Source organism: Canis lupus, chromosome 7 (genome assembly GCF_048164855.1).
Source record: "Canis lupus baileyi chromosome 7, mCanLup2.hap1, whole genome shotgun sequence".
Lineage (NCBI taxonomy): Eukaryota > Metazoa > Chordata > Mammalia > Carnivora > Canidae > Canis > Canis lupus.
Window position 1 is genome coordinate 69,157,731 of NC_132844.1, and position 24,876 is coordinate 69,182,606.

General features: G+C 55.6%; 1 protein-coding gene across 14 annotated transcripts in view; it reads left to right on the forward strand.

Moving 5' to 3' along the window:
- GRM4 (glutamate metabotropic receptor 4) overlaps nt 1–24,876 on the forward strand; it is a 116,837-nt gene that overhangs the window by 42,158 nt on the left and 49,803 nt on the right. For 11 of the 14 annotated variants that reach the window (XR_012034425.1, XR_012034424.1, XR_012034426.1 and 8 more), the window contains one exon: nt 13,132–13,348. Coding sequence is in view for 11 of the 14 variants with exons in the window: in XM_072833401.1 (XP_072689502.1) it covers nt 13,132–13,348 (217 nt within the window). In the remaining 3 variants the exon portion in view is untranslated. Of the gene's footprint in view, nt 1–4,990; nt 5,324–8,408; nt 8,525–13,131; nt 13,349–24,876 lie in introns of those variants that run through there. The other 3 variants (XM_072833404.1, XM_072833405.1, XM_072833409.1) reach the window with 3 other exon arrangements.

Sequence of the window (24,876 nt, forward strand, 5' to 3'; positions counted from 1 at the left end):
AGAGAGAGGAATCAAGGATGTGTCTGATCCTGGCTAGGAAGGCCTTTGGGGGGATCTGGGGGTCCCAGTAGACAGCCAAGAGGAGCAAGCAGTGGGTGGGAGCCTGGAGTTTGGGGGTGGGTCATCAGGCTATAGGTGGCCTGGGAATGAGTGGAGAGAGAGGAAATGGAGGACTGAGTCCTGGGGTTGCTGGCCTTCAGGACCAGCCAAGGAGGCTGAGGAGGTGCTGTCTTAGAGGAAGGAGGGCCCCAGGGGAGCAAGGAGCCAGGCAGCCAAGTGGAGGGACTGCTGGGTCAGATGTCGCTGTGGGGTCAAGTGCTTGAGGACTGGCCAGAGGGCTCAGGTCAAGAGCTCCCAGACCATAGCCTGGCACCCTGGCCTGGGGATCACCTGGCCTTGCCTGCTTGGTGGCACATCACTTTCTCTCTGGTCTTGGCTCCACTCCCCCACCCAGGGCTCAGGCCCTTCCCCCAGCAGGAGCCCCAGAGCTTCAGTGGGGCCTCCCCGGCCCCGCCAGCCTGGCTCTGGCCCAGGCTGTGATATAAATTACACGGAGTGATGGTGATGTGACTTTTATCGGCTCATGTATTCAATAATGTTAATACATCCCATTATATCATATTATATTAATACAGAGCCGTATATTACCCACGGCACAGCGCATTAACTTGGGAGAACACTGGGGCAGACGCCGTGGGTAATTTTCCCTTAGCTGGGCTGTGCCCCACGGCTGGTGCTCAGTGCGCAGGAGCAGGGTGGTGGGGCGCAGGGCTAATTCCTGGAGCCTCAGGCACGCCGCAGTGGCTGACGCTGTCCCGGCCTCGCCTCCACCTCCCAGGGCTGGTGGCTGTGGGCAGATGTCACTCTTATGTTGTGGAGGCCCCTCCCTCTGTCCCAACCTTATAAGTCCAGTGGGTAGGGGTCATTAACTGTCCCCTTGAACAGATGTGGAAACTGAGGCTCAGAGATGCAAAGCATTGTGCTCACAGGATGTGCTGGGGAGAGACCTGGAGCATGACCCTGGACTCCCCATCCCGGCTGCCGCCCCCTGCCCCCATGTGGGGATGGTGTGGATAAAGGGCAGGACCTGGCAATGAACGTGGCGGGCCTGCCCGGTGTGGCCACTTGTGAGCTCTCAGGGGCTGGAGTCAGACCTTGGGTTCAGGTCCTGATTTGCCATGTGCTCTAGTTTTATTTCTGTGTTTTCCTGGGCCTCTGTTTACTCTTCTGAACAGCGAAGGTAATAAATAGCATTCGCTTCATGGGGTTATTGTGTGAGGATTAAATGAGATAATCCCCGTGACCTGCTCTGCGTGGAGTAGGTGCTCATGAAGGCACAGCTACCAGGCCTGTTATGACCACCACCAACACTGAGCAGCCTCTTGCCTGCTGCCTGCCACCCCCCCATGCCCAGTCCCTGCTGAGCCCATTACGGGTGCCAGCTGCGGCCACCCTGGGCTTGTCTGAGGAGCCCCCTTGGACACGTGGGTATGGCCCAGTGCTGCCCAGCTCCCCGGCTTCTAGGCAGTGCTGTGGCACAGAGAAACCCAGATGGGTCTGGGTGATCCTGGGCATGCCCCTCAGCCCTCTGAGCCTCATATAAATGTGGCTACGGCTCCCTGTCTCGGGGCTGTGGTGAGAATCAACAAAAGGAGAGTCTGTATAGGCTGACTGTACCCAGCGTGCGTGTGTGCAAGAGGTATCATGATTCTAGCGTCTTAGTCTGCTTTCTAAGACTTAACGTCCCTCCTTCCATAGGAGCCTCACAGTAAGGCTTACAGAGCCCAGGCTCTCACTGCTGGGGCTATTTGACAGATGAGAAGTTAGAGGCTCACAGGGGTGGTGACTTGCCCACGGTTACCAAGCGAGGCAGTGGGCTGAGGGTGTGGCAGCCTGTTTCCTTGCCTCTGCGAACTTGGGATTTGAGCCCTTCTTGGAAAAAGGGGTGCAGGCCCTGTGGCCCCAGGGGCTCCACCAGGTCCCTGGCCCTTCCTGTCTAGGTCTCTGGGCTCCTCCACCCCCTAGTCTCCCCCCGTAAGTATCACTCTTGACAAGGTTACGGAGTCAGCATGTAAAACCTGTAAAAGTGAGTGTAATTTATTGATCTACATTTTGCTTATGAAATAGGACAAGTGCTGATTTGAGGATCTTGTTTGCTCTTGCCCTTGCACCGCCTGCTTCCCCGCCTGTGCTCTTATCTATGCAGGCCCTCCACCCCTGCATCTGAACAGCTTCTTTGTCAGCGTCCCTCCCAGGCCCCCCACCGCCCTACCCCTATGCCCTCTTCTTCTCCAGCCTCCTTGCCTTATTGAGCCCCCTTTTTCCTGGGCTCCCAAGAAAACACATAATGTTTAAAGGGGTGAGACAAGGGACTGAATAAAGCACTTTCTGGGGAAATATTTGTTCAAAGGCCTGTTGCCTGCATCTGTCGGGTTCTCTCCTGGAAAGCATAATTCAGAACCATTCTGGAAATTAATCCAAGTGTCTGCTTGCTGTCCTGATAAGAGTCCAGGTGGGCTCCAGGGAGGGGGAGACAGGGGTGGGTGTGGGATGGCCCCACAATGATTGCCTTCTAGGGTGTTGCTGGGAAATCAGGGGGCCGAGGGGGGTAGGAATTGGGCACGGCAGGCCCTAGGAAGTGAGGGATGCCCCTGCTGAGCCCTGGGGAGGGAGAATGGAGACCTCAGAGCAGCATCTGTGTGTGCCAGGCACTGGTGCAGAGTGGCCTGCTTGTCCAGGTCAAGCATCGGAGCACGGGAGAATTGGAACTCAGCCCCTGGCCGGCTCTGTGACCTGGGCTGTGAGGTTGGGTCTCCTCACCTGTCTAAGGCGTCTGTGAGATCGTGAGCTTGTCCTCGGGCCACTTACGTGGCAGGAATGAAGGAGCCCCTTTGAGTATGGGGCACCTGCCCTGTGCCAAGTGCTGCGCCAGGCACCCCGTGGGGAATCAAAGGAAGGTCCCCAGATCTGTGGAGCTCACGTGGCAGGAGGAGGTGGATGTTAAGTGAAAAGTAAGTAAAGGTTGAGCGTGCTGGAAAGTGGTCGTTATTATGGGGGAAAATCCAAGCAAGGGCAGTGACAGCAGGGTGCAGCGTCTGGAAGCAGCATGGGTACTAAGTTGGGAGGTTGGGAAAGGCTTTCCCAGGAAGGTGACATGTGAGCAGTCTCTCCAAGGGAAGGATGTGAAGGAAGGAGTGAGCCACATTTGTGCCTGGGAGAAGAGCACTGAGGCAGAGGAACAGCCAGCACAGAGGCCCTGAGGCAGAGCGTGCCCAGTATGTTCAGGGTTCAGCAAGGAGACCTGTGTGACTGGGGCCCCGAGAACACAAGCTAGGCCAAGGTGGGATGAGGTCAGAGGTCATGTGCTGGAAATGCTTTGATAAAACGCCAAGTGCTATTGATAATTTTGACTGACTGCCCTGAGCTAAGCTGTGAAAGGCATTTTATTAGCACCTGGCAGGTGCTCCAAAGGGAGGCCGTATGTGAATTTTGCATGAAGAGTGGAGGTCTGTTCATCTCCTGTCTCCTGCTCACCTTTAACACCCCAGTCCTTCTTGCTGCAAGATGATACGAGTTCTCTCCAAGCTGTTTCCCCCATTATGATGCCATTTGGAAAGAGGCTGCTGGTGACTGTGGAGCCATGTCCCCCATTTGGGGTGGGACATAGGTCATGGGCGCTGACCTGGCCGGTGGGGCCCTGCTGACAGCGGAGTGGCCCACACATCCTGGCTGTGCCTGGGGCCTCAGGAAGAGAAGCAGGGGCCAGGGCACACTTTCTGGCAGCCTTGGGTGGGGTTGGTGATCCTAATTAAAAGCTTGGATCCGAAAGGCTTGATGATGGAATTTCTAATTAAATCAATTTCATCTCGTCTGGGAGACAGAGGTTTGCATATGATAAGCATGAAATTAGTAATTGTGTTTAGAAATTAGCTGTTGCTCAAAGCAGAGCCATTTATACAACCCTCTAGGGCCCCAGCCTCACCTCTGCTTGATCCTTTATGCTGGAGACAGATGGGCCACTTCAGCCGAGAGTGTGACAGCCAGGAGGAGAGGCAGGGACTGGGCATGGAGGGCGAGCAGGGGTGGCTTCCTCGGTTGCTGCCCTGAGGACCCTGCCCCGCAGAGGGTGTGGGCAGCCCTCCGGGTCCCTGGAGGCTGTCAGCCACACCCTCAGACTCTGTGTGCGCGTGTGTGCACGCACACGTATGTCTGGGCCAACCGGTACAAGGGGGAGGCTGGGGTTTTACATGACAGTAGACTGGGCTCTGGAACTTGTCCCTCTGGGTCCAAATCCTGCCTCAGCCACTTGCTAACTGTGTGACCTTAGACAAGTTTTTAATCCCTTTGTACCTCAGTTTTGGGAAAATGGGAACAATAAAAGGGTCTACTTCATATGCTTTTCATAAGATCAAAGATGTGAAGGCATTTGTAACCACTGAGGACAGGTCCTGGCACATAGTAAACTCAATAAATGCTAGTTTCTTTTCTTTTCTTTTTTTTTAAGATTTTATTTATTTATTTGAGAGAGAGCATGAGCGAGGTGAGGGGCAGAGGGAGAGGGAGAAGCAGGCTCCCCGCTGAGCAGGGATCCCAATCTGAGGCTCAATCCCAGGACCCCAGGATCATGACCTGAGCTAAAGGCAGATGCTAAACTGACTGATCCCCCCAGGTGCTCCTAAGTGCTAGTTTTCACGGTGATGATGATTGCGAGTGTGTGTGAGTGTGTGTGTGTGTGTGTGAATGTGAATGTAATTCAGTTCAGCCCAAGCCAGCATGTACCGAATGGGAACTTGACATGCCCAGGCTCGTGAGGTGGTGATAAAGAAGACTCATGCCTGGCTGTCCCGAAGCTCCTGCCACTGTCGTCAGCATCAGTGAGGCTGTGCTGAAAGAACAAACCACCCTTCAGGCTCTGTGGCTTAAAATGCATGAACAAGCTGCTTACTAGCTCTGTGTGGGTTGGCTGAGTGCTCCGCCCCGTCTCCCCAGGGACCCAGGCTGGTCTTGGTAGCAGAGGGAACGTGGACCCTGTAGGGTCTCACAACTGCAGTGAAATGCTCTGGCTCCGAAGGAATGGCATTTTCTGCTTGCGCCTCATTAGCCAGAACGTGGCCCACGGCCCCAGCCAACCATAAGGGTCAGGGAGTCGAATTTGACCACGCGGCGGGAAGGCCGAGAGCTGGAGATGCCTCCAGCAGCTCTGAGGACAACGTTAACTGTGTGCGTGTTCGTTTGTTACCTCTCGCTAGAATGTCTGTTCCATGAAAGCAGGGATGTGTCTCTGGGTGCTCACCCCTGTGCCGAAGAGTGGGCGAGACACACAGTGAGTGCTGGGTAAACCTTTATTGGGTGGGTGAATGAATGAACGAATGAATACTTTCTGAGGAGTGCGGGGAGGCCTGGAGAGTGGGGGAGGGGAAGGCTGGTGGCCCCGAGAGCGGCCGTGGCAGAGGAAACACGGGGGTCCCATGGGCAAATTTGATTGTCTTTTAAGATAGCGTTCGTCTTCTGGGAGAGTCATGTCCACTGCTTAGTGGCAGTGAGGAGACGCTATGGGGCACGGTGTGAGAGGAAGGGGGTCCGTGTAAAGGTAGAGTAGGGCCAGGGCCACCCAGTCTCCAGGCCTGGGGGGGTGGCAGGGCCAGGGAGGCCGAGTGCCCCGGGGAGCAGAGATGGACACCGAGATTGGAGACTGTGGGCGCAGCCCCCAGCGCTGAGTGACTGGCAGCACTGAGGCACAGGCTGGCTCAGGGCCCGGTGGGGTGCATGGCCAGGCCCCCGAGTGGCTGGACACCTGGGGCTGGGAGTTGGTGGCGGGTCTGTGTCTGCAGAGCAGGGTAATGAGGTCTGATTGATGAGGCCATCCTGAAGTGGGTGGTGCAGGCCAGCTTGACCCAAATTCCCAGAGGATCTGAGGGGAAGTGGCCAGCAGCCCCCAAGTGACCTACTGAGTACAGGGGAAGGCCTTTGGCTTATGGGACAGGCCTACCTGGGTCTATCCTAATCCTTCCAAAGATGACCCAGATGCCACCTCAGTCTCATGCCCAGGGTGCCCCGTCCTGCCCCTGCCCACTTCCCAGGCCTTGGAAGTCTGCTCCTCTGTTTTTTTTGAGGGGGGCCCTAAGATATAGGGTCACTCTTTTGCTCTTATACTCTGGGGTCCTTGTTAGAAGTAGGCCACCTCAGGGCTGAGGCCGGGGGGGCCATCCATACCCCCTCCATGTGCTGGTCCTCCCCCCTTGCCCCTGCTCCTCTCATGTCTTCCTGAACCCCTCACCCATACCTCTGGTCTTTCACTGTGACGGCCCTGCCTAGCTGCTTTGAACCTCCTTGACCTTGTGTTCCCCTCTGTGCACCTCCTCGGCCCGTCCAAGCCCATGTCCCATACTGTCCACCTTTTCTCTCACACAGCTCCTCTGCGAGGCCCCCAGTGAACCCCTCGTTGCCCCAAACCTGGCGTGTCAGCCTGGAGACAGCATGTCCCTCTGAGGACCACCTTTACCCGCCCCCACCAGGCTGGTCCTCAGCACCCGGCTAAGAGGAGGTGCTTGGTGCCCCACTAGAGCGTGTGAAGTGCCTACCGTGTGCCCAGCTCGGAGGGAGACACACTCCCTCCTGAGGCCCCGTAGAGGGAGGAGAGGTGGCTGGCAACACCTCTTGCTCCTCTGGGTGCTGTGCGTCTGCAGCAGATGCCCCTTGGGAGACTGTGTGTGGCTCAGGCGGGTGGGGGGTGCTGAGGTGGGGGATGGTGTCTCTCAGCCCTGACCTAGTGCAGGCCAGGCCTTCTTTCCTCTGACCGGTTCTCTGAACTACACGTCCCTGCCTGTGCCGCTTTCATGTACCTAAAAGCCTGGCTGCCTTTCATCCGGCGGGGAAATGGCTGATGCTGAGGGCCGGGCAGTTGAGGCCTTGAGCAGCCAGGATCAGAAAGGCAAGGAGCAGGCAGCCGGCCCAGGGTCTGCCCGGCCCAATGCAGGGCCTCCCTGCTGCTCAGGTGAGAGGGGCTGCAGCCGGCCAGGTGGGGTCCCGAGGTCCACGAGGGCCCTGGCTGGGGCTGGTGGCCACAGGTGGGGGCAGGGTCCAGCTTTCATCTGTGGCTGCCCAGCCTGGCCTCAGGGTGGAGTGGAAGGAGCAGAGTCAGCTGGAAGGGGCTGGGCAGGGCCCTATGCTGGGGATTTGGGGATGGTGAGCAGGGAGGCAGAAGAGCTCCGTCTGTGCCTTGTTTCTGGCTGTGATACTCAGAGGATACTTTCATCTCTTTGAGCCTCTGTTTTCTCATCTGCAAAATGGGCACAATGGTCCTTGCCTCACCTCCTCCTCTCATGCAAATAGCTAGCATTTGCTGAGGGCCTGTGTGTTTTGAGCACTTTGCATGTACCAGGCTAGTGCAGTCCTCTCTGTTGTTACTGTGGCTTCTTTATAGGGGAGGAAATTGAGGCCCAGAGAGGTTGCTCGTTTGCCTAAGGTCACAAAGCTGGATGACAAGGCTGGGTCACTGCACAGTCCAGGGAGGATGGCTCCAGGGTGTGCTGGAAGCTTATGTGCTGTGCAAAGCATTAGGGAAGAGGCAGGAAGGGGAGGTGCTTTTAAACACTAAAGCTCACAGGAAGAGGGTTGGTGTTACTGTGGGGTGGCCCTGAGGTGTCCGTGTGATGGTCATGGACACCCAGCTTCTTGGCTCGGGGTGCTGCAGGCTTCGTGGAGGTCAGGGTAGAATTTCATCCCTGAGTGCTTTAAACAGACTTGAATGAAGTATCAGCTTTCAGGGACCATGCTCTGGGGGGCTCTGAGGGGCTGGGCAGGTGGCCAAACTCCTCTGGATGGTATGGGACACGGAGCAGCCACTCTCAGAAGTTTCTTGATGCTGGCCAGGCCTGAGACAGCCTGAAAATAAATTCAGGCTCTAAACACATGTGTGTGTGTGCCTGGACACACATGCATGTAACATACTTACACATGCACACATAGGCTGTTCCCTCTGCCTGAGATGCCCTCCTTCAAATACCCACGTGGCTCCCTCCTTCACCTCCTTAAGGTCTTGACTCAGATGTTGCCTGGTCAGAGAGACTTCCCCCAACCCCTCTAACGTCCCCTGCTCTGCTCTTCCTTTCTCTCCTGGATCCTTCATCCCATATGACAGCTTGGGATCACCCCTCCATGGCCTGCCTCCGTGTAGACTGGGAGCTGCACGAGGTCAGAGTGTCCACCCGTCTGTCGCCAGCACTCAGAACTATGCCTGGCAGGCTGTCCATACTCAGCGACTATTGGTAGGAGGAATAAATGAATGAACGTGCCCTGCGCTCATGTGTTTAGGGCACACGCTCCAGCACGTGTATGCACATGCGCGTGTGCGCACACGCCCTGCCCCCCGCCCCCGTCTGATGCGCTTGGCATTCATCTTCATTGTTGCTCAAGCCCGGAAGCAGCTTTTGTCTTTCCCCACGTGGCATGGACCTCCTTGTCACTCCAGAAACCTGAGAGAGAGAGAGAGAGAGAGAGAGAGAGAGACTGCGCGAGCACAAACGTGAACACGTGGGGGGGTGGAGAGAAAGGGGGATTTCTTCACTTCCTCCATCTCTCCCCTCAGTCACTCATCCTTGGGTGGGAAGCTCTGCTGGGTGCCAGCTCCAGACACACTGTGTGTCACTCTGGGGTGGCCCACCTGCCCCTTTCGGGGGATGCAGTGGGTGTTGGGAATAGTCCACTTTTTTCTGAATCTCCACAAGTGGCCTTGCCCAGCATGTCGAGGGCACCTTAGAATGCCTGCTGAGTTGGCAAGTAGTCCAGGCGGCCTCACACCAGGGGGACAGGCCTGGTGCCCCTAGAGGACCTCCACTTGGTGCTGTGGGAGGTCTGAGCAGGCTCTCTGGAACGCAGGGAGGGCTGCCTGGAGGAGGTGATACAGGCTCTGTAGGCAGAGGAAGCCAGGCAGGTGGACTGCGAGTGGGCCAGCTGTGGTTGGTTAGGCGCCGTTGGAATCTGGGTTCCAGCTGACACTTGTGCTGGCACTGGCATGGCTGTGGCTGCCCCCTCCTCTGCCATGCTGCTGTTGTCAGAGGAGAAGACTTCTCTGAGAAGAATGTTAATCAGGCGCCCCTCCTGCTCCAGCGGGGCTGCAAAGACACAGCTGAGGAGACCTCAGAGCCCCGTGAGGCCAGGCTGTCCCAGGCACCCCGTCCAGGGCATCCTGGGGGGGCCCCTGCCCCTCCCCACCCACTGCAGGCCTGGGTGGGCCCAGGAGGGAGGCCCTTGGAGGGCCGGCCAGTTCATCAGCATTCCAGGAGGAGGTGCCTCACCCCTAGGAGCACAGCTGTAGCTGGGAGAGAGCTGGCACAGGGACCAGAGGCTGAGGAGGGTGTAGCAGGAGGGACTGTAGCTCGCCTCAGAGCTAACCTTTCGAGTGCTTACTGCTGGTCAGCAGTTCATGGAAATTCCCTCATATGACCCTTACAACCATACCAGGCAGGGATTATAATTATTCCCATTTTGCAGCTGAGAAAACAGGTCTGGAGGGGTGAAGTAACTTGCTGGAGGCTTCCCAGCTGGTGGGGGGCTGAGCTGGGGTTTGAATCTGAGCCGTTGAGCTCCCAAAGCTCTACTCAAAACCAGCGTGCTAGGAAGCTTGGGAGGGCCTGGAGCTGGGGAGGAGCCTGTGAGGGGGGTGTGGGGGAGAGGAGGCAGGGATGCTGGCTTGTTTTCCTGACTCTGCTCTGGAGGCTCGCTCCTCCCTCTCAACCAGCAGGGGCTGGGTCCCTGTTCCCGGGTCTCAGGAATTGTTGGCAGCAGAGCAGGGGCCCCTCCTGGGCTCCTGAAATCTGAGGCCGGGGCACCCCTGCAGGCTGACAGACTTCCCCTGCAGGAACCCCAGGCTTGGGGCTCCCCACTTTGTGGGAATGGAGGCCTGCAGTGCGGGGAGGGCCTGGGTCCTGATGTCCGGACATCCATCTGTCCATCTGTCGTCCCAGCCTATGCTGAGTCCTGCACTGCAGTGGTGGGAGGTGGCTTGGAGGGAGGAGTGAGGGATGAAGAGTGAGAAGGCCCCTGTGTGAGAGGCCCCGAGACCTCCCTGGGCTTCCCACCCCTCTGCTGTACGCAGTCTATCTATCTATCTATCTATTTATTTTTATGATAGGCACACAGTGAGAGAGAGAGAGGCAGAGACACAGGCAGAGGGAGAAGCAGGCTCCATGCACCGGGAGCCCGATGTGGGATTCGATCCCGGGTCTCCAGGATCGCGCTCTGGGCCAAAGGCAGGCGCTAAGCCGCTGCGCCACCCAGGGATCCCCGCAGTCCCTTTTGACTTCAGCGCCGGGTTGGGAGAAAACATCAGAAGTAGGAGACCAGCTTTTTCTAATTAGGAAGAGTGGGTTCCTGGGTGTTTGATTAGCGCTCCTTGCTGAGGGCCAGGCGCAGAGGGAAGCTGACAAACATCCATCTTCTCTCAGGGACCTGCTGGGAAGGCAGGCTGGTAGGGCAGGCCCTGGCCTCACGATCTCCACCACCTGCTCCGGCTCCAAATGCGGGGCTCTCCTGTTCAGAGGGATGACCCTGGAGTGCCGTCTGTTTTATTTTGTCTTATTCTTAAAAACTTGTTAAGTACAGGGGCACCTGGGTGGCTTAGTTGGTTAAGCGTCTGCCTTCAGTTCAGGTCATGATCCCAGGGTCCTGGGGTCGAGCCCTGCCTCGGGCTCCCTGCTGGGTGGGAGCCTGCTTCTCCCTCTCCCTCTGCCCCTCCCCTTGCTTGTGCACGTTCTCGCACTCTTTGTCAAATAAATAAATAGAGCATTAAAAAAATTTGTTAAATATGGATACTTCAGACACATACAAAGCAAATGGCACGGTGAGCCCCCGTGTACGTGGGACTGAGTTGTCTGCTCTTGGCTATTATTCTTTCTTCCATGTGCTCCCACTGTGGTTCTTTTGAAGCAAACCCGCGACCTCATTGTATCACCGCATCCCTCAATGTTTCTGTACAGATCTCTAAAATAGTAGGTCCCCACTTGGGGGAGGGGTTCTGCACTGGTTCTGTACCCTGGGGGACCCTTGGCAATGTCTAGAGACATTTTTGGTTATCACAATTTGGGGAGGGGTATGCCACTGGCATCTAGTGGGTAGGGGATGGGGATGCTGCTAAACATCCTTCAGTGCCCAGAACAGCCTCCCAAGAAAGAATTACACCCCAAAATGTTAACAATGCCAAGGCTGAGATGCTGCTCTGGATAATAGCCCCTTAAACACCAACCAACCCCTACAACCCTAAAAGTAACGACACTCCTAAAATTAACCATCAACTCTCCAACCAGAGGCCACTTCTAGAGGGTGCTGTGTTCATGCTCAGTGCTCTCCGAGGCAGAGAGGACTGGCTAGTTTTTGGAGGCTGTCGACACAGGTAGGAGAGGGAAGATTTTAGCGTGATTTGTTTTCCAAGCAGGTGGCATGTTTGCATTATTCTACATGCAAAATGTACAAAGGGTATCAGGGGAAAGGTCTCCCATCAACCCTGCCCCCCAGCCACCTGGTTCCCTGTTGCGTCAGAGAGTGAGAATCTGTGCCGCCCCCCGCACACGACAAGCAAGGTGCCGCTCACACACAGAGCTGTGTCTGGGTGCTCGGTTCCTGCTGCGGGTCTTGGAGAGCTATCCAGAGCAGCGCATGGAAAGCTGCCGGGTTCTTTTTCACGGCCGATGTACTTCTTGTGGGGCCCTGGCTTCTTTTACCGGATTATTTCCAAAGGTTTGCTATTACAAACAGCATCACAATGGTTTCATGGCATCCTAGAAGGACCACAAGAACTATGTGAGACGGCCTGGGGTTACCTTTAGTTGGCTCCCCAGATCTGGAAAACCAGTCCTTCCTACCCCATCCTTACCTTTCTCGTGAGTGAGTTCAATGAGGACCCATCTGGGGAACTTCATGGGGGGCTGAGCCGTGTCCTTGTCCCAATGGGTGTCCTTAGTGGAAGGCGGACCCTGCTGTCCCTGGGGGTAGGGACATCATAGGCATAGGCCAGGTGGGCAGCCACTTGTCCAGGGTGCACCCCAAATCCTCTCGCCCCCTGCAACATTTCCCACCCTCAACTGAGGGTGCCATAGACTGGCTGAGAGGTGTTTGTCCTTCGGGAATGGTTGGATATCAACCACAGGAAGAGGGTCAGCTTAAGGGCTTAAGGGCTCTGCAGCTCACCTTTGTGTCAAGAGGGCCTCGGTGAGGTCTGCGGGGGCAGAAAGGTGCTCTGTGGCTGGGAGAGCTGGGGCGGGAGGCAGGGGGCTGGAGTCTGCCATGGAGGCCTGTCTGGGGCCTGTGTTGCAGGCTGCAGAGGGAGGGACCTCCCGGGGTCCCCACACACTCTGTCTTCCTGCGAGTCCATCCACGGGGTGGGCAGGGTTGTGGGAGAGCAGGGACCTGGGTTCTGTCTCCTCTGAGCTGGGCAGCACGAAGGAGCTGTGGGGACAGGGTCCACTGGGTGGTGACAGGAGGGGCTGCCTGGGGGAAGGTCATGGGCCAAATGACCTCTAGGGGTCTATCTTGACACCCTCAGCCCCACCCCATCCTTGGGCTGCGCTGTGGTGTCCATCTGGGGACATCTGCTCCTGGGATCTTCCAGTTCTTTGTGTAAATGGAGGCACCCAGAGGCTCTGGTGTGTGTTTACACGTGTAATCCTCTATGATTCTGGTGTGTGTGTGTGTCTGTGTGTGCACATATGTATATGGGGTATGTGGTGAGGACTTCACAGGACCCAGTGAGGCTGGTTGGAACACTTTTCTGGAAGAGGAGGGTTTGTGCTGGTGCACCAGTTACTTCTCACTCTGATGCCAGTCTGATTCCTGTCGGGGATGCAGAGGACATGGGGAGGACATGGGGAGGACTGGCGGGGACCAGGAGGAGGTGGAGGCATTGGGACCCTGGTCTGGAGCCAGGGGACAGCCACCCAACCAGGTGCTCACACTCTCTGGGCCTCAGTTTCCTCCTCTGTCAGGTGGGCTAGGACCCATCCAGCCCGCATCAGGGGTCTCCCCCCAACCTCCTGTGGCTCTGGGGATGGGAAGGAGGTCGGTGTGGAGTGGTGGTGTGGTGTTGGCTGGCGTGGAGGGGGTGCCAGCCGCCCCATCAGCGGCCCGTCTCGCCCCCAGATCCCCCAGATCAGCTACGCCTCCACAGCCCCCGACCTGAGTGACAACAGCCGCTACGACTTCTTCTCCCGTGTGGTCCCGTCGGACACGTACCAGGCCCAGGCCATGGTGGACATCGTCCGTGCCCTCAAGTGGAACTACGTGTCCACGCTGGCCTCGGAAGGCAGCTATGGTGAGAGTGGTGTGGAGGCCTTCATCCAGAAGTCCCGGGAGGATGGTGAGTCGTGCTTGGGCCCAGGTGGGGAAGGGGGGCGGGTGTCAGGGCCTGGTGGCCAAGCACTGCCCAAGAGCCGCTCTCTGGGTCCTGCCGTGGGCCCTGCCCGCCCTGGGCCATTCCCCTCAGGGACCTCAGCCCCCTGAGCCCTGGGGAGCAGTCCGTGGCCTCCCCAGCTGGCTGGGTAACCCCCCAGGGGTAGGAGGGGATGTGAATGACTTTTGCCAGCGTGGCCAGGCAGACAGAGGGAGTGTCAGTTTTCCTGGCATGGGATCCAGTGGAACAGCTGCTGTTTTCAGGCAGATGGAGAAGGGGAAGGGGTGGGGATGGAGGTGGCTTTGTCTGGGGCGGTGGGGGGGGGGTGTCTCAGGGACCCGGGAGACAGGGGCTCCACCAGCAGGTTCTTGGAAGGATTATGCTGTGTGGTGGGAGTGAGAGGCAGGGCCAGCAGGGCTGTGTTGGTTCCTGGTGTCTTCAGGGAAGTTGGTGCCCCTGGGGGGAATGTGAGGACCTGGGAAAGTGATGTGCTCTCCTGGAGGCCTCCCCCTACCCTTACCACAAGCCGGCTTTCCCCCTTTAAACTCCCCCCATTCCCTTACTTGTCCTCAGAAGCTCCAGGGGTAACGCTTTTAGATACCAGCAAGCGGTAAGAGACTGGTATAACAAGGGTTAATACCTAGGCAAGCCTGAAGCCCCCAGCACTGCAAGGCTCAGTTCTGATGGTGCTGAGGAGGGCAGGCTGCCTGGGGCCGTGGTGGTGGTGGTGGTGGTGTGCATCCAGCCGCTGTGGTCAGGCCCCGGGTTGGGGGCTCCACCCGGGTCTGGGTGAGCCTTGCCAAGCGGGATGGTTCATTGCACATGGGTGGGGTGTGCGGGGGAGGCAGACAGGCTCTTCCCCTCCTGGCAGCTCCTCGCAGAGGGGCCCCTGGCCTCTCCCAAGGCTCTATCTCTAAATAGCTCATTGTGGCGCCCTCGACCTTGGAGGATGGCATCTGTATATTTATACCCGAATAACCTCAGGACTCTAATTGCTTTTCCTAAGGACCACAGAGTATCCAGAGGCTGGTGTTGGTAACACCCTGCGGACATAATCCTGCTATAAATCTCAGATAAGCCCCTTTAATTGTACAGCCAGAGCAGCTCGGGTGCCTGCAACCTGGTGGAGAGGACGGAAGTGGGGCGGCGCTGACCGATGGCCGCAGCTCCAGGCCACTCCCCGCTCCGGCAGCTGGCCAGGCAGAGGGCAGCACGGGCTGGAGGGGTCCCACTCCCACCTAAAGCAGGCGGGCTGCAGCTCCCTGCCGCCCCCCCCCCCCCCCCCCCGCCCGTAGTGTCAGACCCTGGTGCCACAGCCCCCTCCCTCTGGCTGCCTACAGGTCCTTTGCTGCTTTGCTCGGAGGTGGGTGCCTCTCTCTGGGGTAGCCCCATCCCCTGCTCTGCCCGTTGGCTGGAATCCTTTCCCAAACAAGCCCACCACCTCCCTGTTTATGGTGTAACCTCTACAGGCTTTGGGAACAAAGGTGCTAGAGGGACGGACAGAAGGTCTAGAGCTTTAGTTTTCAGTTGTGTTCAGACACAGCCATAGGGCCCTGGGAGCCACTCCCAGCACTTACATAGCTCTCCCTACATGCCTGGCCCCTGCTGAACACCTGTTTCACACCTGTGGTCCTGGGGAATCCTCCCTACCCTGTGAGGTGGATATCCCCATTTTACAGGGGAGGAAGTGAGGCATAGAGAGAAAGAAAACCGACATCAGGCCATCCACGTATGAGTTGAAGAAGGGATTTGAACCCAGGCTGTCTGGCTCCAGGATGAGACGTCGGAACTGCTTTTGTATTCATCGCTCCATCTTCTGCCCCCCTTTCCCACGGATGGGGGGATGACAGTCTCACACACACACACACACACACACACACACAGAGCCTGGAGGGACACTTGCTGGTGTGTTAAGAGTGGGAGAAGCATGGGATTGGGATGAGCTCTAGGTATTTGTGTTTTGGCTGAAACTTAGACTACTGTTTGAATTTTCCACAAGCATCTCATTTGGTGGCTAGAAAATATAAAGCCTACTCAAGATTTTTAAAAAGGGGTGCCTGGGTGGCTGGAACAGTTGGGCGTCTGCCTTTGTCCCAGGGTCCTGGGATCGAGCCCGCATCTGTCTACCTGCCCAGCGGGGAGCTGCTTCTCCCTCTCCTCCTTGCTAATGTTCTCTGTCACTATCTCTGTCTCTCTCTCTCTAATAAATAAAGAAAATCACACACACAAAATATCTTGTTACAAAAGGTTTAAAAACAAAGAATTCTAGAAAAATAAGAAAACTAGCTGTGCTGCCAGCGCCTGCAGCTCAGGGGCTCTCCTGGCCTGGTACAGGTGTCCGTCACCGCACCCCTGCCCTCTGTGTGCTCTCCCATCACCGAGGGCCTGGCCTCCCACCCGGCCTGAACTTCCATGTCCTTAAAAGCTCCTTCTGTCCCCCTGCAGCCCCAGGGCCCTGGCTAGGCTTCCCCTCGGGTATGGGCAGCTAGGTCTCCCCACCCCACCTGCTAAAATGAAACTTGATTTGGAGGAACGTCTTTAGGTGGTGAAAAGAAAAAGGAGAGAGAAAGCTGTGCTCCAGCTGGCCAAATTGAAATCAGAATTGAGCGGCCTGTAGAAAGAGGCCACTGTACCTTGTAGCCTAATCCCTGTGAAAGATTAAAGATGTCTTTGGCCGTATATTGTATTGATTCACTCTCTGAAATATAAATCATCTGTGAGTTGCTCAGAAGAGTGCCAGGGAGCAGAGTAGAGGGGAGGGTGCACTTGCTAGGCTGAGGACACACATCAGAGCTGAGGGGAGAGCTTGGCCAGCAAGTCCTGGGTGCCTGTTGTGTGGGCTTGGGGTCTTGTAGGGGAGCACAGTTGTGTCCATTTTATAAGAGAAGAAACTAAGGCCAGAGAGAGTAGGTCATTTCCCCAACCACGTAACCAGGATATGGAGGACCAGGAACTGAAACCCAGCTCTGTCCTCTGTGTGGGGAGCTCTTGCATTGCACCCAGCACGGATTGGGCCATTGGCTTGGGGCTTAAAGGAAGCCCTGGTCCTGCATTTCCCAGCCCGCATCAGCGCTGTGTGCTCCTACTTTGAACATTCAGTCTTGTGGCTCAGCCCCCAGACCTTCCTGTGGCCCTTGACTGAGCCCTGTCCTGTGCCAGGCACCCTCCCTGCACCATCATGAATCCTGGTGACAACCCTGTGGGGGCTGGTCTTTTTGTTCCCATTTTACAGATAGGGGAACTGAGGCTCAGAGGGGCTTGCCCAGGCTCACACAGTGAGGTGTTGGAGCAGGCCTTGGAGTGTGGCTGTCACACCCAGGCCTTTCTTTCTTTTCTTTTCTTTTTCTTTTTTTTTTTTTTAAGATTTTATTTATTTATTCATGAGACACACACACACACACAGAGACAGAGAGAGAGAGAGAGAGAGGCAGAGACACAGGCAGAGGGAGAAGCAGGCTCCATGCAGGGAGCCCGATACTGGACTTAATCCCAGGACTCTAGGATCACGCCCTGGGCTGAAGGAAAGCGCTCAACCGCTAAGCCACCCAGGGATCCCCCACCCAGGCCTTTCAACACTATGCTGCCCGTCTCCCCGCCGCCCACGTAGCAGAGGCGGCAGCGTGTGGCTAGCGGGCAGCTTCTGGCAGGCAGATCTGGGCTCTGGCTTGTCCACCTATTGGCTGTGAGAACCCGGGAAAGTCACTCAGCTGCTCAGTTTTGGGTTTCTCACCTGTGAAATGAGGATAAACCTGGTTGCTACCAGAGTGGAACATGCTTCTGGCCCACAGCCGTGGGAGCCCAGGAACACATATCGGAGGGTTATTATTGGGGGATCTGGTGGCTACCGGCCTCCCCAGGAGTTGCCGGGCAACTCCTGGGGAGGCCCCGGGTGAGCTGGAACGCCCGAGGGGACCATGCTGGGCGCTAACTGAAGCTGTAGTTCATGTTCAGGGACAAGGCTAGGGACAAAGCCATAGGAGCCCAGGCCTGCTGGTACTTATAGGACAGCTGGTCTGGCAGCCACAGGGCAGCCAGGTGAGCTCCAGAAGCCGTGAGGGCAGGACACACGTGGTGGTGGGGGTGCACATTTGTGATTTTCTGGACATGTGACTGGTGGGCCTGTGTGCGTGCTCACGTGCGGTGTCTGGTGCTCTTCCCGTCGTCTTTGGATGCCGGGACTCCCTCCTCCTTGCCAGGGGGAGCCTGTGCTGAGGGGAAGGCAGAGAGGCAGGAGTGAAACCGATGTTGGGATTAGGCATGCAGAGCAGACTCCGCCTGGGCTCTGGAGATAATGTGACTGAGTCACCCAGGCATGAGGGGGTGGTACCCATGAGACATGGCCCTGCCCTGGGTGCTTCCCTCCACCATCCTGGGCCCTCTCAGGGGTGGGGCCTGGGGTATAAATTCTTATACCCCCACAACCTTTCTTTGTCCATGGGGCCCTATGTGAGCCTCGGTTTATTTCCTGTAGGGCTCCATTTCACGAATGAGGAAAATGGAGGCTCAGAGAAGTTAAGGTCAGTTAAGGTCTGCTTAAGGTCAAACAGGAGTAGCATCCTAGGGCCTCCTATGTGGGTGACGGGAGAGTGGATGGTAGTAGTAGGTAATATTGATGGAGCCCTTCTGTGGACCAGATCTCCTTTTGTGTACTTCATACATGTTAACTCATTTAGCCCTCAAGACAACCCCATTACACGGATGGCAAAACTGAGGATCAGAGAAGTTGTAAGTTCCCTGAGGTCACACAGCTGGAAGAATAGCAGGAGTGGAATTTGAATCCAGCTGATGGTCCCCCCACCTCAAGTGCATGTGGCAGGAAGGACACAGGTCAGCTCCTGACAAGGGCGTCTCCATGGAATTACCTGGGGAGTTTGGTTCTGGTCTTTTCTGGGGAGCGATTCCAGCCTCCTGGGTGCCTCCAGGCATGGGCTTCTAAGGTGGGAACAAGGTGGCCACTCGATGCAGCAGGAGAGGGTGGGGGTGGATGGATCAGGCCAGCTCCTTGGAGGACACCCTGTCCCTTGCACAGTGAGGAGTTCCAAAGCCTCATCTCCCTGCTGTGTCCCTGTGTCCCCTATTGATATTCCGGAGACACTGGTGAGTCAAGCTGTTACTGGTCTGACCTCCAGCTCCAGCTCCCACTGCTGAGCTTCAGGCTTGCATTTAGATGGTCCCTGTCAGCAGCGCAGCAGCTTGGGCAGTGACTGGCGGGACGGCAGCTCAGGCTCAAGGCTGGGGCACCTCCTCGTCCGGTTGTGTATGTGACATCTCTGGACTCAGCTTCTCTGGCTGTAAAGGGAACACTCACCTCCTGGAGGCTCCAAGGGGATGGGGAAGAGGTTGGCCAGCCAGAAAGGTTTGTGCCACCGGGGTTGGGGGGTGCTAGCTCTGCTTATGTATCTGGGAAAGCAGAGAGGTGCCTCCAGGATCCAGAGAGCCCTGAGAGTGGACCGAATGCCTGCTTCCCTTCCCGTTGCCCCTGGCCTTTTCTCCTCCCTTCCATCTCTGCTGCAGCCACACCAGCCTCCTCCCTGCTCCTCTGACACTGGGTAGTAGCTCACCTCAGGAGCCTTGCGCTGGTGGCCCCTCTGCCTGGAGCCGTCTTTCTGTGAATGTCCGTATGCCCACATCCTCACCACATTCAGGTGTCTTCCCAGCTGTCCCCTCCTCAGAGAGGCCTTTCTGACCACAGTATTATAGCCCCTCCCCTGGCCCATTGCTCTCCATTCCGTTCCTGGCTCTGTTTTTCTTATAGCACTTGACAAATCAATTTATATTTGTTTATGGTCTACGAGGGCAGAGATTTTTTTTTTGCCCGTTTTGCTCTCTGCTGCATCCCCAGCAAGTCCCCAGCATATAGCAGCTGCCTAGTAAATATCTGGGAAACGAGTGGCTGATCGATCACAGACTCCACCCCCAGCTGCTTTCTTCTTTAGCTCTTCTCCTAGGGCGCCTGAGGTTGTTCTCCCAACCTGCAGAAGGGCAGACTGAGGTCGACAGAGCAGAGGCACCTGGGCTTAGGTCCGGGGGCCCTGAGACCCCAGCTCCCTTCCCACTAAGCTCCCTGGCCAGTGACCCTCTCCTGACTCCCCGAGGACAGAATCCTTTCCCGGAGGCAGAAGCAGGGATATGAGAGCTCGGGGCTGCTCTGCAGCTGCATCAGGCTGCCATGAAGGGCCCTGCTTCCTCTCATTTCTTGCTGCAGTGCCTGGCTTGGGGGTGTTTTTTTTTTTTTTTTTCTTCCTGGAGTGCAGCAAGGGGAGGACACTGAGCTTTCCAGACCTGCTTGAGTTTCCCAGCTGGCCTGGGCTTCACACCCTCCAGGTATGCAGCTCCTGTGTGAGGCGAGGAGAGGTCCCAGGGGCCCTGCTGGCTCTGGGTAGGGTGAGGGGAGCAGTGTACCACCTGACCTCACGCACTGCCCTGCATGCAGTAGGGGCTCAGTAGAGTTTACCATGCATCTGGTAAAGTAAGGGATATACTCCAGGGTTGCAGGGGATCGGCCCAAAGACATAGCTTAGACAAGTGAAGAGGAGGGGAAGGGCATGCCAGCTGGGGGAAAGCATGAGTAAGAGGCTGGAGGTAGGAGTGAGTCAGGCAGGTGGGACCCCGCTGAGGGGCTTGGCCTGGTCCTCATGGCCATGGGACAGGGAGTAGTGTGACATGGAACTGAACAGAGTTTTTTTCAAGCCAATCCTATTTAAAAATTTTTTGGCAGTTGGGGTCATGTGTGCTTACCCAAGGGATGGTATTAGCACACACCGTCTCCACCTTCTGTGTCTCATTTGCTCAGGGCCCTGGCGGGTCCTCTTTGCCCTTAAGGCTCAGGCCAAGGCCCTGCCTCCCTGAGGGCTTCTGTCATCTGCTTTCCTGCCTGGGAGGCAGAGATGCTCACCAGGAGGGAGGATGATGGTCCCCAGGGCTCACCACCTGGGAAGCCTCAAGCACACCCACCCCAGTGCTTACTGAACTTTCCCTGGGCCTCTTCCATTTGACTCTAGGCTTCTTGAGGCTGGGAAAGGAAGGGCTCCTTGGCTCTGTCCTCCTTGCCCTCTCTTGCACACAGCAGGAGCTTAATAGATGTTTATGGAATGAACATGTGGGCCAGCAGATGACCAGCCCTGTGTCCTTGGGCCCATCACTGTCCTTCTGGGCCCTCCTTCCCTCATCTGTAATCAGTTCATCTCCAGTGTCTAACTCTGCCCCCTACAGGCTGTGTCCTCACAGTCTATGGCCCTGGGCTCCAGGCATTTTTCTCCATAAGCAAAGGCTCTCAGAGGAGTGCTGGAAAAGAAGACATCCCTGAAGACCCAGAGGAATGAGTATCAAATGGTAGCACTTCAGAGTTTGGTCTTTTGGTTCAGGGATGATTTGGGCCAATTGTACAGGGACAGAGCCTGGAGCATGTAATCAGATGAAATGTGGTTGACATTAGCCAAAGGGCTGGGGAGCTGGAAGCAGGGAGGGGTCCTGCTGCTGGCTTTAGCTTGGTATATATGAGCTTGTAGCATCTTCTGAGGGGGAGACCTCTGGACTCTCCCCCCAGCTGCTTCTGGGAGTCACAGTACAGGGACCCAGCAGCTGGGGCCCAGTATGCCCTGCCCACTAGCCATGTATTTTCCAAGGATGCGGAAGGGAAATGGGCCCCACCTTGCAGCCAGTACCCACCATTCTAGCTTAGTAGTCAGTCCTCATTGAACTTGATACCCATCATGACTTCCCCTGCCTTGGTCTGCTGCCTGTCACTCTACTATAGATGGAAATTAAGTGGACCTGGCATGGGTACCCCCTGCCAACCCATGAGGCCTACCACGAGCCAGTTGAGTCTCCTGGCCAGTGCTTGGAGATTGGCAAGGTGCTGGCATCAATGTGACTGCTCGGTGATTGCCAGGTCAATCTTCGTATTGCTGTGAAGATAACCCCAAGCTTGCCTGACCTGCCTTGGGGACTTTGCCTGTCCACTCTGATTTCTCTGCCACTCTGGCCTTTGGCAAGGTGCTGACACCTCTTTATTTTGTGAGTCCCCTGGTATGGGTGGCATTGGGTCACTTTTCCTTCTCTCTCCATTCCGTCTTTGATGTGTTCACCCTGGCCTATCATAGCAGGGATGTGCTCCATTCTGGGTTTGCCTCTAAGCTTGATGGGAGTTACAGGAGGAAGAAAATATTAGACACCAAGCCCTTGTTGCTCTGAATTTGCATCCCTGCCCTCTTGGACAGGAAGCAACATTTTTTTTTTTTCACCAGCCTCCTTTGTGGAACACGTTTGAAGATTTCTTTGGGGTTTAAAAAACTTCCCTTTGTGGATTGCAGCCCCTTTGTGGCTTTGACCTTCTGAACCCTGTCCTCTGGATGCTGTAGTAGAGTGGAGTGGTTAAGAGCCCAGATGCTGTCTCTGCCGCCAGACTCTGCACCGCCTTGAGCAGTCCCTTATGGTCTTTGGGCTTCAGTTTCTACTTCATGAAAGGGGGATATAGATAGTACCCCCATTAGGTTGCTGTGAGCATTTAGTGAATGAATTGGTGTAAGGCATTTAGCACAGTCTGGTCCCTAAGTGAAACACCAGGCTACCAAAGGTGCATCCATTGTCACCATGACGAATCAGAGTAGGGGCACTGGGGCCCAGTCTGGTTCTGACTCTGTCTCTGGGTGGCTGTGTAACCAGTCACTTTCCCTCTTGGAGTGTCAGCTTGATGGCCAATGTGAAGGTGATAGGTTAGGGGACCTGCGAGTTCCCCCAGCATGCATCTCTGCATGCCTCACTCACCTCTCTTAGCTTTTCTGTCCATCCTCATCACATGAAAATCTGGATACCATAGGCTTGGCCTTCAGCTGCCAGTGTGTCTGGTTCTTGGGTCTGGACCTGAGCCCACAGAGGAGCCCTGTGCATGGCAACCTGATCCCTTCTGACCTCTTCCCTTTTGTTAAAAAGCAAGCAGTGAAGACCAGTGACCTTTCCCTGCTGGGGTTTGGGACTTGACTTACACGAACCCTCTGCACCTAGTGGCTGACTATTGGATTTCATCCTGTTTTCCCATCTGAGGTGGGGTCCCCAGTCCTGTTTCCCATCTGAGGTGGGGTCCACCTCACTCTGAGCTCCTTGGAGATGCAGCTGAAGCAAGCTCCAGACTGCTTTTTCCCTGCAGCTCTAGAAAGACCCTGTGAGCTCACCGTTTTCTTTCTTCTCCACCCTAAGACTTCCTGCTTCAGGCCTCTATGGGGCTGCTGAGTGTCCTGGGGCAGGGGGGACTCTCAGCCTTATCCTCTACCGTGTGTGACCTTAAGCTAGTCCCTTTCCCTTCCTGAGCTTCCAGTTCTTTATCAGTAAGACCACAAAGGTGCTGGGTGCCTTCTTCAATGGGGTCACACACATGGACACACAGAGGGATGCTCATAGCCATTTTTGCCTTGCTATTCTATGTCCACCAGCCCCTTCCCAGGGTCTTTGAGCCCCAACAGGCTCTGACTCCTGCATTGGCTCCTCTGCTGGCCTGGCCTGGGGAAAACCCCTGAATCTCCTTTTGTTTTAATATACATAGTTCTTGGGGATATCTCATTAACTGTCCTCACGGAAGCTGCTAGGCTCTGGCCCCAGTATGAGCCCCTACACAGCCACTCTGAGACTTGTCCCTTTTTTTTTTTTTTTTTTTTTTTTTTTTAGTAGAGGCGAGTATGGCTCAGGTTACCCACAGGCTTGCCTGGGCCCTCACTGCTTTGGCAGTGGCAGAGCTGGGGTTGACACTTAGGTCTGTGTGACTCTGGAACTTGAGGGAAGGAAGGTAGAGCCTTCTTTGAGGCAGTTGAGCCTGCCTTTTACCTGGCCTTCTCCAGGGAAATGCTGGTGGGTCAGCCAGAGGGAGGGACCTACAGGGACTGTCCCCAAGAAAGGCCAGAGGTTCTGCTCAGAGCCAGAGTAGGAGGAGAGGGTAGAGGGGTTCCTCTGATGGAGAGTGTGTGTGTGTGGGGTGGTGGTGGGAGGTGGGTCAGGTGTCACCATCATGATGGCTGTGTATGAGCCTATGAGAGGCCCTGTCTAACAGTCCCCAAAGATAGAGAGGGACACATCCCTTGCTAGTCACTTCTTCAATGCTAGCTCCCCTCGTGTTCGTTCCTAGAGTTCTTAGGGACTCAGAAAGATGGAGTCTAGGCCTCTAAATTACACAGAGCCAGCTCCATGGGATGTAGCTGGTGAGGAGGAGTGAGGGATTTCCTCCTTCATCTTTTGCCTTTGGGTGGTAATTCATTCATTTGCTGGATAAATATTTATTGAGCACCTACTGTGTGCCAGGCATTCAACCAGGACACTGGGCCTATGGCAGTGGACCAAACAGACAAAGATCCTTGGCCTTGTGAGCTCCCATTTGGGGAGAGGGCCAAAGGAGCTTATAACAAACAAGTAAATGCATCACTGTGTAATACAATTTTAGATAGGAGCTGATGACATTCTATGGAGAAGAATAAATCAGTGTAAGTGACAGAGAGGGCCAGATAGGGGAGATTATCTCATATAAGGTGGTCAGGGATGCCTTTCTGCAGAGATGGACATTTGAGAAGAGCCCCAAATGCAGTGAGAGAGTGAGGCTTGTGATCTCTGGGAAGAGTGCCCCAGGCAGAGGTACCAGCAAGTGCAAAGGGCCTGAGGTGGGAAGCTTCCTGGCGTTTGGGGAATAGCCAAGAGGAAGCAGCAGAGTGAGTGAGGTAGAGGGAAGTAGAAGAAGAGGGACAGGTCACATGGGGCCTTGTAGGCCACTGGGAGAACTTTAGATTTTGTTCTGAATGAGATGGGAACTATTGGAGGTTTGTGGGAAGAGGAGGGATGTTAACAGACTTGAGATTAATAGAATCTTTCTGGCTTTGTGTGGGGAACAGACTGGGCGGAGGGAGGCACTGAGGCAGGAATGCAAGTGAGGAGGCCATTGCCATCATCCAAGTGAGAAGTGATTTGGCTTAGGCTGGGGGTGGGGCTGATAATAAGGGACAGATTTAGGGTGTATTTTGAAGCTCCAGCCCGAAGGACTTGCTCCTAAATTGCATGTGGACGGGAGGTCACGCGTGCACACCTGGGTTCAGCACCACGGATAGTGGCAATTGCCCCAAGGTGGGCCATCTGGGGGAAGCCCTGGTTGGCTCTGGTCCCAACAAACTGCCAGTTCTCTGCCAGTCTGTGGCTGCTGAGCAAAGCCTCATCTATAGAGTAGAGGTTCTATCTCCTCAATTCTGTTATCAAATTCTTTTTAGCCAAGTATATTTCTTTTTGGGCACTGCTGCAAATTATTTTTGGGATGAGGCAGGTCTAAATGTAATTACAGTTGATCCTTGAACAGCATAGGGGTTAGGAATACTGGCCCCTGTGCTGTTGAAAATCTGTATATAAGTTTTGACTCTTTCAAAACTTAACTACTAATTGCCTTCTGTCGACCAGAAACTTTACTGATAACATAAACAGTTGGTTAACACATATTTTGTATGTGATATTATAATAAAGCAAGCTAGAAA